At 40.8% G+C, this 12,471-nt stretch overlaps 1 protein-coding gene across 1 annotated transcript in view; it reads left to right on the top strand.

Annotated features, from left to right (window-relative positions):
- Positions 1-10,461, top strand: part of LOC131234507 (serine/threonine-protein kinase SAPK7) — a 28,337-nt gene extending 17,876 nt beyond the window's left edge. The window contains exon 9 of the mRNA XM_058231441.1: positions 9,832-10,461. Coding sequence (XP_058087424.1) covers positions 9,832-10,158 — 327 coding nt within the window. The 3' untranslated portion in view covers positions 10,159-10,461. The remainder of the gene's footprint in view (positions 1-9,831) is intronic.
- The last annotated feature ends 2,010 nt before the right edge of the window (positions 10,462-12,471 follow it).

Genomic DNA, 12,471 nt, shown 5'->3' on the forward strand with positions numbered 1-12,471 from the left:
GTCCTGCATCAAAACAAACCAGTAAGAAGGCTAAGTTGGTAGAGACAACTCGAATGTCAAATTGATGCCCTTGATTGAATGACTCCAAGTATGGTCTAGCTTTCAAAGATTCAAGTAAGGGCCTTAGTTACGCAAGAAGGAAGGCACGGGACACTTTCTCCGCTTGCATGTGGGTGTAGTCTCTACCTTGCGGGATTTGGTCTTCTTGAATTAGTGCTTAACGCAAAGATCTCCACTATAAGAGAAAAACAAAGAGCATGATGTAAACAATAACAAAAATAAAAAGATAATGCAAGATAATATGTGAAAGTGAGGGGGTGTAGAGGAGACGGAAATGTTGCAAAGAAAGATAAATGGAAACTTCGTTAGATGGTGTGTACTGTTTCCTCGAGGGCATTGATTGGAGATCTGAGGGAGGAATGTTCCCCACTGCAATGGCTGAAAGGCATTTCCTCCCGGTGGACTCCTGTACCAAAGCCCAAATGGAAGATTCCTAAGACTCGTAAAGAGAGGCAAATGGTGGTGTAGAGAGGTTAAGGGTGATAGTAAGGTTGTAGGGAGGTTAAGGGTTTTCTCACCAAGGATGAAGGTGCTTAAGAAATGGGATGAGGAAACTGGTTCAAAGTAGGTGGATTTTTGAGTTATTTAGGTGAAGTTGGAGGATCAAGGACGTGGGGCATTACCTTGTTTGGCCATGGATGCAAGGGGATACATGTCACTTCCTCGTAAGGCCAAGGGGTTGCACGGTTTGTAATTTCAGAGTTTCCTTAAGGATGAAAGCATGGAGGGTGCCAGTTCAAAGTAGGTGAATTTTTTAGAGTTTCCTTAAGGATAAAAGCATGGGGTTGCCACATGGCAATTTCTTAAAAATAGATATAAATGTAAGCGTAATTTATGAATCTAAAAGGGTAATTATCATGGGAGGTATGCAAAAAACACGTTAAAATGTGGTCATACGTTGGCGGCAATCTTATTCCCACCTACTCCCTATGGACCCATCTTGGACACATGGATTGGCATGTGCAGACGGACACGTGGGCACATGAATCATTTTGGCATCTTGATTATAGTAGGATCTTGGGATTGGATGAGTTCTAAGGCTTGATTACGGTGGGGAGTGAGAGCAGTGGGGTTGGCCCTCATGATTTGGATCATTCAAACAGTTTTGTTGACCTTCACGTAGGGTAGGATGTCTACAATTGCCCCTTTTTGGTGAAGGTTTCGTGCAACTAAATGACAAAGCTTACGACAACCCACTGTATATGCAAGTAGTTAAAGTTGGGTTCAAGCTTTCTTGGTTTGAGCTTGTGTTGGTGGTCTGTCTAATGAATCATGACTCATGCACGATTGAAGTGGGTGGTGGTAGATGTCCTGTGCATTCTGTAGCCTTACAGGGATGCATCTAGCAAACCTTTGGAGATAAAGCAGATACTTTACGCATCCTACGACACTATACGAATCCTTCTGTTGTCTGGAGAGCCCAAGCTGTGTGTATGCTATGATGGGCTTGACCCCTATCATGCATTGAAATGTTTGATAGATGGTCGTGCATATTATCCTTCATTATTCAGACTTCCAGATTAAGCTTTCCACCACGATGATTCTTTTGTTGGAGATGTATGAACCATTTGATTGGATTGGGATATTTGTACACTTGAACACTGAATTTCCATTTATCTATGTTATGTGAATATGTGAATGTTTAGGCTTTAGAGCATGGTGTGTCAGACATGCCCACAAGGATGATGGCACACACATGCACCATCATTTGAAAAAAAAGGAAATGGCATGCTAAGGTGCTTGGCTGCACAAAATAGAAAGAAGTACACTGAAACATGTACAAATCCATAAGTTTGCTTTGCTGATTTCATGTTAGGAAAGTTTGTATAGGAAAGCTACAAACTGCTTACCTGTACAGTCACACACTTGCTTCCCCAACACGGACTACTCTAATAAGTATAGAATTCACCATCAGCTTAAGATTGTGGCTATTGCTTATCATAAAATGCCCTTTACATATCATAGAAAATTCATTAATCTTAATTAAATAGTTATATAATTTATTTCTAAGAAAAGGAATCACCATCTACACCCAACCAGTGCCCATTCTTTCTACTTGTAGTACAAGAATCGTCATCTTCATCATCATCATCAACTAAGCCTCAACTAATTGCATTCAGCTACATGAAATGAATCCTTTTCCACCATTCCACTGTATCAAGGGCCATAATCTTAGTTAGACCATATGTCATCAAGTTTTTTCATTTTACCTCCATCTACGTTCTTTTGAGCCTTCCCCTTGCCCTTTTGATGTAGGACATGAAATTCAAATATGATGTGCGAGATTTCAGGCTTAAGATCGCATTAGTTCAGAAACAATTACGCAAATTCCATATCCCACATGAAAGTCCAAACCATTCAATTAAGGGGAATCTATGCGGGTCTAGGCCTACACATGTTAGGGCTAGATTTGTTAAAATTACAAACCAAACGATGCTCAAAGTTAAGCAGTAATCATCCACACGCACAACAATCGGTTCCTAATCTAAGGGATTCACCAATTTCAATTTAAGGAACCCTAGGGTGAGAAAAAAGGGAGAAAAAAATTATGGATAATGCAAACTAGGGCTAGGGTTATGAAACTAGGTAAGAAAAAGGAAAAGAGAAGGAAATCCTGAACCTAGAACAACTCCTGTGTGTGGACAGCGGGGTAGAAGCCGAGGCACGTGCGCAGTAGGGTGGTTGCACGTGTGGAGGAGGCTCGGATCCCAAGAGGGACTCCTTGGCCTTGGTCGGCCAGGGGGGGTCTCCAAACCCTCCAAATTTGATGGCGATCCGAAGTACGGTTAAGGCGCGGTGCTCCGCCGAAGTTTTAGCCCTCCTGCAGGGCCAGATTCTGGAAACTGGTTGTAGGAATACGAACAGCTGTAAACAAGTGGATTTGAAGCGAAGATGATCGAAGGATGGATGAAATAAGATGGAGGGTGGATTAGGATAAACGTGGCTTCGCATCACGGTAGTTAGCCATTCGAAAAGGGAGGGCTTCGCACCCATTTGAATTTAGCCATTCGAAAAGGGAGGGTTTTGCACATACTTGAAATTTTCCACAACTCCAAAACTTAGAGAGCAGAAAAACACGTAGGAATTTTTTTTATTCAACTTCAATGAATCAAAAGAACTACAAGGGATGCCTATTTATAGGGAAAACTCTATACTCTAAAACTCGCGCCATGTGCACAACCTATTACTTGGCGATGAAGTAAACTAAAATAAAAACTAATCAAAGAAATATAAAGCGTTAATGATGTTTTAAATAATATAAATAAGCAAAACCTAAAATATGAAATCAATCCGACTAGTGGGCCACGATCATGAGATCCCATGATGGGCTTTTCTTGACTATCGGGCCCACTCTTTTGAATCAAAACTTCGCCTTCTAACTAGGAGGCCCTCCTGGACGTCGTCATTGAGCCAGATCGACGGTGGAGCCCTCCTTCTGTACGTGCGTAGGGGGCGGCGTGCGTGTGCGTGTGCGCGTGCGCGTGATGTCCCCATAATTATCCTCGGCTGCGAAGATTTTGCCACTGGTGAAATAAAACTCCTGAACCGCTCCAAGATGTCAGGATCAAGTCTCTGAAGTTCCTCCTCAGTGAGCTACGTGCTGTTTGAAGCTGGGCGTGACTTCCATTTGACCAGGTACTTTTGAAACTCGCCGTCCGATGTTGAAACTATTTGATGGTCCAGGATATCCTCTATTTCCTCTCTGGTGTGTGAAGGTTAGGTATGTGAGGTAGAGGCTATGAAGAAAGGTCAGGAAGAGTAGGTATGGGAGGTAGAGGTTGGAAAAATGGGTCGGGATGCGTAGGTATGGGAGGTAGAGGTTGAGAAAATGGGTCGGGACGGGTAGGTATGAGACGTAGAGGTTGGAAAAATGGGTCGGGAAGGGTAGGTATGGGAGGTAGAGACTGGGAAGATGGGTCGGGAGGGGGGCATGGATCAGGGGAAAAATCTGGGGACTCAGGATGCGTGGGCGAAGGGCCGGACAAAGTATCAGCGGTCCCCTGAAAAGTAACTAGATCATTCACATTGAATGTGGAACTAATTCCCATGGAGGGTGGAAGATCTACCTCATACGCTTTGAGACCGTTTCGTTTTATAATCTTGAAGGGTTCAGCGCTACGCGCGTGTAACTTACGAACGACTCCCAGAGGATACCGCTCGGGCCTGATGCGGACAATCACAGAGTCCCTTACATCGAATTCCTTGAAACATTTATGTTGATCTGTAAAAAATTTGTAATGTTCATTACTAGTAGTGATTTTCTGCCTGATTTCTTGATGCCATGAATGAATGTGATGCGTAAAAGACTTTGCAGGCTCTGACGGCCTATGAGACAGTGGCATAGTGACAAGATCAATAGGTTTCCTAGGTTTATAACCAGTAACGACTTCATAAGGACTTGGACTTGCGGATTTATCGACAAAACTGTTAAACGCAAACTCGACTATAGGTGGTACAGTGTCCTATGTTCTAGTGTGCTCTATATCCTTCCTAGGGGGAGACTCTCCGGTAGATCATTAGGAAAGACATTACGTAACTCATCTACTACCGGAACGGCCTCAGAGGGTAACTCTATACTAGCCTCTGGTACACTCTTTTCAGCCACAAGGCCGCACATGTTGTACCCCTCAAAATAGTAGTCTTGATGTCTCTCATGGGATGGGTGCATGGGTGCATGCCCATAACTTATTCCTTGGCCAAATCCAGTCATTGGTCTATCCTCCTGGCTACTTTCCTGAGATTGGACATCTATCCCAATGGTGGGATTTGTCCTGGTGGAGGTCCCAAGTTGGGTAATGCGCACATCAAGTTGTTCAAAGCATTGGTCCATATCCAAGCGCTTACCCAAAGACTCGGTTTGCTGGGACAGTTTATTTAGTGATTCTAGTAGTTGCTCCACGTTTAGTGTAGGGTGCAAGCCAAAACCATGACCCGTACTTATGGGCAATGCATACACTTGTTAACTCCACCTAAGGACTTTCTATGACGACTATATGCAACTAAATAGGACTAGATGATCGTATGAGACTCTATATGAGGGAAACTATGTAGTGCTACTAAAATCTAGCAACATGGTTGTCAAAATAAGGAAATAACAGAAAGTTACAGCAATGTGAATTGCTAACTTCCTGCTAACAGAAATTTCAGCAACTAATATCAGAGACTACGGTCTTGTAACAGCTATATGTGATGAACTGGATGCATGAAGGACTCAAACAAACTAACCCTAAACATGTAATGTATTCCCCTATAAGAACCCCAAGCTCTGATACCAAATTTGATGCAGGACATGAAATTCAAATATGATGTGCGAGATTTCAGGCTTAAGATCACGTTAGTTCAGAAACAATTACACAAATTTCATATCCTGAATGAGATGTATGAACCATTTGATTGGATTGGGATATTAGGGCTGGATTTGTTAAAATTATAAACCAAACAATGCTCAAAGATCAGCAGTAATCATCCACACATGCACAACAATCAGTCCCTAATTCAAGGGATTCACTAATTTCAATTCAAGGAACCCTAGGGTGAGAAAAAATGGGAAAAAAAATTATGGATAATGCAGACTAGGATTAGGGTTATGAAACTAGGTAAGAAAAAGGAAATAGAAGAAAATCCTGAACTTAGAACAACTCCCCTGTGCGGACAACAGGGCAGAAGCTGACGCACGTGTGCAGTAGGGTGGTCGCACGTGTGGAGGATGCCCTCCAAAAGGGACTCCTTGACTTTGGTCAGCCGGGGGGGTCTTCAAACCCTCGAAATTTAATGGCGATCTGACATACAGTTGAGGCGCGGTGCTCCGCTGAAGTTTCAGCCCTCTGCAGGGCCAGATTCTAAAAACTGGCTGTAGGAAGACGAGCAGCTGCAAACAAGTGGATTTGAAGCGAAGATGATCGAATGATGGATGAAATAAGATGGAGGGGCAGATTAAGATAAACGTGGCTTCGCACCACGGTAGTTAACCCTTCGAAAAGGGAGGGCTTCACACCCACTTGAATTTTTTCATAACTCAGAAACTCAGAGAGTAGAAAAACATGCATGAATTTTTTATTCAACTTCAATGAATCATAAGAACTACAAGGGGTGCGTATTTATAGAGAAAATCCTATACTCCAAAACTCGCGCCATGTGCGCAACCTATTATTGGCGATGAAGTAAACTAAAAATAAAAACCAATCAAAGAAATCTAAATGGTTCATGATATTCTAAATAATATAAATAAGCAAAACCTAAATATGAAATCAATCCGACTAGTGGGCCACGATCATGAGATCCCATGATGGGCTTTTCTTGACTATCGGGCCCAATCTTTTGAATCAAAACTTCATCTTCTAAGTTGGAGGCCACATTGTCATTGAGCCAAATCGATGGTGAGGCCCTCCTTGTGTACATGCATAGGGGGGCGGCGTGCGTGTGCGTGTAATGTCCCCATCACCTTTTAGAGTTTTCAACTTGTACAAACTCACTCCTAACTGGCATGGTTCTTGGTCTCTTCTGCACATGACCAAACCATCTAAGCTTACTTTCCCGGATCTTATTATCTATTGCTGCCATTGTAAGTTCCCTCAAATTTAAGCATTTCTAATTCCATCTTTGTTTTGCCACTCATTCATTTCAACATCCTTATTTTACCTTTGCCACTCATTCATCTCAACACCCTCATTTCAACTACACTCATCCTATGGACATGTGGTTCCTTAACTGCCCAACATTCTGCCCCATAAAGCATGGCTGGTTTTATTGCCATCCTATAAAATTTCCCTTTCAGTTTTAATGGTACACGATGATCAAATAAAACTTCAGAGGAACATCTCCATTTCTTCCACCTTGCTTGAATTCTATGGGTAGCATCCCTCTCAGTCTCTCCACTCATGAATTATTGACCCAATATATCAAAAGTGGTCATTTTGGGAAACTACTTGGTCAACAATTTTTATCTAGTCCTCATTTGCACTCCACACTCTTTTTTAGTCCAACGAATTTTAAATCCTTTAGATTCTAAAGCACCTCTCATTAAATCTAGTCTTCTGTTTATGCCCTCCATCTTGTAAATCAAAATCATGTTATCTGCAAATCACAAACAACATGGGTTCTCTTCCTGCAAATGCATTGTTAACTGGTCCATAACCAATGTGACGGGCTCAATGCCAACCCTTGGTGTAAGCCTATAGTAATTAGGAACTTGTCTCTGCACTAGTGTTTGTCACATTTGTTACCTCTCCCTCATACATATCCTCTTGAAACTCCTTTCTCTCACAACTCCCACCAGATCAACTCTTTAGGGACCTATAATAAGCTTTCTGTGAGTCGATAAAAACCATGTGGAGATCCCTCTTCTTCCTAAATTTCCCCATCAATTGTCTACGAAGGAAAATAGCTTCAGTGGTAGAATTCTCTAGCATGAAACTAAACTGATTTTCTTATACATTCATCTCATGCCTTTGTCGTGCATTTCCTGTTTTCATCTTTCTCAAAGCTTCTTTCACTTCAGATATCCTAAACCTACAAAAGTATCTATGAACTGCTGCGTTATTTGAGTTTATAGTTCCTTTATCTCTATGCTCTCTAAGTGATTGTTATTTATCAAGTTTTAAAAATAGCTTCTCCACATTTTAATGATCTCATTGTACTTGACTAGTACCCGTTTGTCATCACTGTTAATACATCTAACATTATCTAGGTCCCTACTCTTCCTCTCTCTCACTTTTGCAAGTTTGAAGACATCCTTCTCCCCTTCTCGTCTCCAATCTATTATAAGGATCATCATAAGCCTTAAGTTTAGCCTCTTTACTTTCTTAGAAATCTTTTTGGCATTGCTATATTATTTAAGATTTTCATTGTTTCTAGTTCCTTCTCAGGCTTGGAAACGTGCGCGTTTCCCATTAATAGTTTTTGTACATCATCATTCCACTTGCCACTTCCCTAATGCACTTAGGCATCTTACTTCACCAAATGTTTACTTCTTCCTCGACATTCCACTTTCCTTCTTCCATCAATTTATTTTTAAATGGGCATTGTCTTCCCTTCTTTTTAATATCACCACCGAGTTTTTGGACATCTAGTTTTAGCTATGCTACGTAGCTCTACGGCTGTGCTATGTTACATCGTGTACACCACAAGTGCTATTTATAACACTGGCGCAATGTAATACGAATAGTGATACTATAAACATGAGCGGTCGTGAATGAGGGCCCCGTTTCAAAATTGCCCTGGTTAAAACCATTTTTGAAACTTAATACCCATAATGTTGCAAACTTGCATCCTTAGCTGTATCATCTAGCGAATATCATGAAATTTCATGGTACATAATATTTGGTGGAACCAAACTCACCCTTAGCCATTTATTCCAAAAACACCTTGCTTGTTAGAAGTCAAGCTTATCTCTTTAGGCTCTACCACCACTGCTCCTGCTCTCTTACCACATGCATACCAGTTTCCTTCTTTGTATATAAAACTTAAACATTAGATTACAAATATTTGCAACTCGACTTTAGTATTTTGTTGTAGACAAATCCAATCGTCATGCTGGTTGATGCGAGTTATTCAATACAGTGATGGTGGCTGTAATAGCCAGCCTTCCGGCTGTTAAGATTTGTAATGGCCCGTTATGGCCCCATCATGTTCAAAAAAAAGAAGAAAAAAACAAGCAAAAAAAAAGAGAGGGAGAGAGAGAGAAAAGTGAAAGAGTATCAAAAGTTTTCAGAAAAACAGGAGGATCCGAAATTTGTATCGTTTACTGGTTTTGAACATGTATGTGATGGTGAAACATGTCACTGTTTGCTTGAGTTCTATTTACCTTATTTCCACTTATGCACATATCTAATCATTACACACCATTTCCCCCAAGAAATTTGAGTAAAAAAAAATTTAAAAAAAAATTCTTATAATAAAATTTTATGTAGGATAAAAAGTTTGTGTAGGGTAAATAGATTGTATCATTTTATGTAGATTTGCACCAAATATCCATAACTAAATCCATGTTAGTGCAATCTATGGGATTTATCCCACCAAGTCACATTCCTAATCACCTCTACCATTTTTCTAAAGAAATTGGTGAAAAAGTTCTGTTACCATTATCCAAAAATGGCCTATTACAGGCTTTACAGCTTCTGTTACCACTATCCAAACATGGTCTATTACAGGCTTACATGCCTTAAAGGGCTGTAAAAGCTCGTTACGACCATTACGGGCCCGTTTGGGCCTTCTTTTATGGCCCCGTATCATGTAACAGCGCCCACCATTACCAGCGTGACCATTTACCATGAGTTGATGACCGTACCATCCATGTGTCTAATCCTAGGATATGCTCCATAATAGGACAAGTGAGGAATGTCCTGGGTCTCAGCAAATGTTCCCTTTATTGAGGCACAACTGTACATGTGAGCCTAGAGTTTGGTGATCCAGACCATACATAATCTGATGGGTCCTACTGGATGGTGGTTTTCCAAAAATCTCCCAGTTGCCAGATCCTGACCTTTTATCAGTGGCCTACAACTTCCAATCGAGAAAGGCAGGCATTTGTCAATCACACTTACTGAGGCTTGGAATGGTGAGTTGCCACCCAATGGAGGATTGGCACACTCCAATGTCTTGTTCAATATGTGAATGTGAATGGTTCTTTTTAAATTTTAAATTTTTAATTTTTAATTTTTTTTTATGAATTACAATTGTTACATAGTATGGCTGTCTACACCCACCTACAAGGGAGGAAATGATCGGTCAGTGTACAATGTTTTCGAATACTCATTTTCTCTAAAATTGCAGAGGATTACAATTAAAGAAATTAAGAGCCACCCATGGTTCTTGAAAAACTTGCCAAGGGAGCTGACAGAAACACAACAAGCAATCTACTATCAGAGAGATAACCCGAGCTTCTCCCTCCAAAGCATTGATGACATAATGAAAATCGTTGGAGAGGCAAGAACCCCGCCGCCATCGTCCCGGTCTATCGGAGGCTTTGGCTGGGTTGGGGAAGAAGAAGAGGAGGACAAGGATGAAGATGTGGATCAGGAGGAAGAGGAGGATGACGAGGACGAGTATGATAAGCGGGTCAAGGAAGTGCACGCGAGCGGGGAATTCCGTGTCAGCTAAGACCATCGTTCTTGGGTCTCTCTCTTTTTCGTAAATTTGATTATGGATTTTTGTAGGATCTTTTAATAAAAGGTTTGTGTGTAAAATTGTAGTCTTGCCGTCTGTATGTGCTGTTTGGACTATGTAAACTTGCAGTGGTATGCTCATGTGAGAGTGTCTGTCTATTTACATAGCTTAAAAGCTACCAAGAGTCTTGTGGGAGATGGCTAATGTATGTGTACATGCATGGGGTCTCCACCCTATGTCTTGTAATTGGTTAGAACACTAGTGCTTATTATATTTTATCGATTTTAATTATTTGCATTCTTGTCTTGAATATTCAGCCATGAGGATGTTAATATGAACTAGTTCAGACTGCGAACTGTGTATTTTGTTTATTTGATAGTAAAGGTAGTCAGTACATGGATTTTTATCCTCCTGAAAAGCAAAACCCTTCAGGCCTGTTTGGATACGCAGAATCCATGGGGAAATGGATGTTTTTTCTTTTGTTTTTTTTTGTTCCACTGACAAGATAGTTGGGCCGTTTGGATGTGCAGATTCCAGTCACTGAGTTTGAGGATTCCAAATGGTATCAAAATGGGTTGCATTTGTCAAATTCTATTTTCTATGGTGACCATGGAAAATATCATTGTGTAATCAATATGTTACAGATGGAATCGAAATGGAGTCTGCGCATACAAACACTCCCGAAGTGTTTGCTGGTGTGTTGTGATTGGCAATGTGTTCCCTGCCATTCTCTACAGCCATCTGCAATGGCAAGCTCCAAGAGCACAGGGTGAAAGAGGAAAGTTGTTTATGGCCTGAAGGTGACTGTAAATCTTTTGCTATTCTTATCATTTCGAAGCCAACTACAAATTTCTAGGAGGCTACGATGACAGTTGTGTGTGCATATTGTGTATTGAGCATCAGTGCACACATACTCGATCCAATAATGATGGATGGGAATCTTAACGCGAATCTCCCACAGGAAATCCAATGACGGCTGGAGAAATCTTAACTTGTATTTCAAAGTAGTTATATATGGAAAATCGAATTTAGTAATGCTTGATAGGTTCTTGTCAATGGTTTTTTCAGTGGTGGGAGATGATGTATACCCCAGATTTCGGTGCTCAGTTACAATTTATGGAATCATGGTCTTTGTTGTGCAACCGGTAATCTCTTCTGTTGGTTGATGAGATTGTAGAGGTTGAAGTGTCGTTTTAATTATGGATTTAAGACTCAGCGAATTGGGCTTACTTGTCCGGTCTTGAGTCAAGTTGTGACTCACCCAGGTAAGGTGTGAACTGGTCAGATTCATCTGAGTCGGGGGTGACTTGTGCTGTTGAATCAGATTGGGTTCGACGGAGTCCGAGTCTTCAATATACACAGCGAGTTTATGAGCAGCACAAGTGTTCGCCTGTCAAATTTGGGACATCGGCGGTGGTGAATAAGGTGGCCTCCATCAAAAAGACAGGCATATGCAAAAATGCTCTAATCTGGTTTCCCTTTTTAGAAAACAATGGACACTTGAAGAAAAACATTCCAAAAGTTCTACATCCAAAACAAAAATTTGACATTCTTGATGAGTGGACGAGGCCGATTCTTGGGTGTGGTTGTGATTGTTGTTGAGGCCCACTTGGATGTCCCAAAAACTTCGCTGAGTATGTTTGATTTGTGCAAAGGGCCTTGATTGCTGTTGAGGCCCACTTGTATATCCCAAAAACTTGCCAAAGTAGGTCTGCTGTGTGTGGAGAGGGGTGCTCAGCTAGTGAATATCATAGAGAAACCATATAGAGGAGTTCAATGGACTATCGATCATAGTATAGTGATTTCCACTGTTAGTGATATCTTTACTATCTACAGGCTCACTAAATTTTGGTCTAAATGCATAGTTGAAAATCAGGTAGCTGACTGGGAATGTTTGGACTTTAAGGTTTAGAAAATTAGCTGAACAATATAAAATTAAAAATAAGTGAAAGAGAAAACCTATCAATTTGTAGAAGTCAAGGCGTCATTTGAAACCACTCAACTTGAAATCGAATTTACCCTCATTGGACCGTGTCCCAAGTGTAATAAGATTATCTGGACAATCAAAGATACAATGACAATCACCCAGTCTCAACATCACACTCACTGTATATGGGCTCAAACCACTTGAGAGTAACTCAAATTAGAAAACATTTAAATCTCATTTTGAAAGTAAAAACCGGACTTTAAGAAAAAATAAAAAATAAAAAAAATAAAAAATCTTTTCACATGTAAAACTAGATGAGGGGAAGTCTATTTATAGACTTGAGTATACATCCTTAATGGTGTAGAGACACCCTTTCATAC

The sequence above is a fragment of the Magnolia sinica genome, chromosome 19 (genome assembly GCF_029962835.1).
Source record: "Magnolia sinica isolate HGM2019 chromosome 19, MsV1, whole genome shotgun sequence".
Lineage (NCBI taxonomy): Eukaryota > Viridiplantae > Streptophyta > Magnoliopsida > Magnoliales > Magnoliaceae > Magnolia > Magnolia sinica.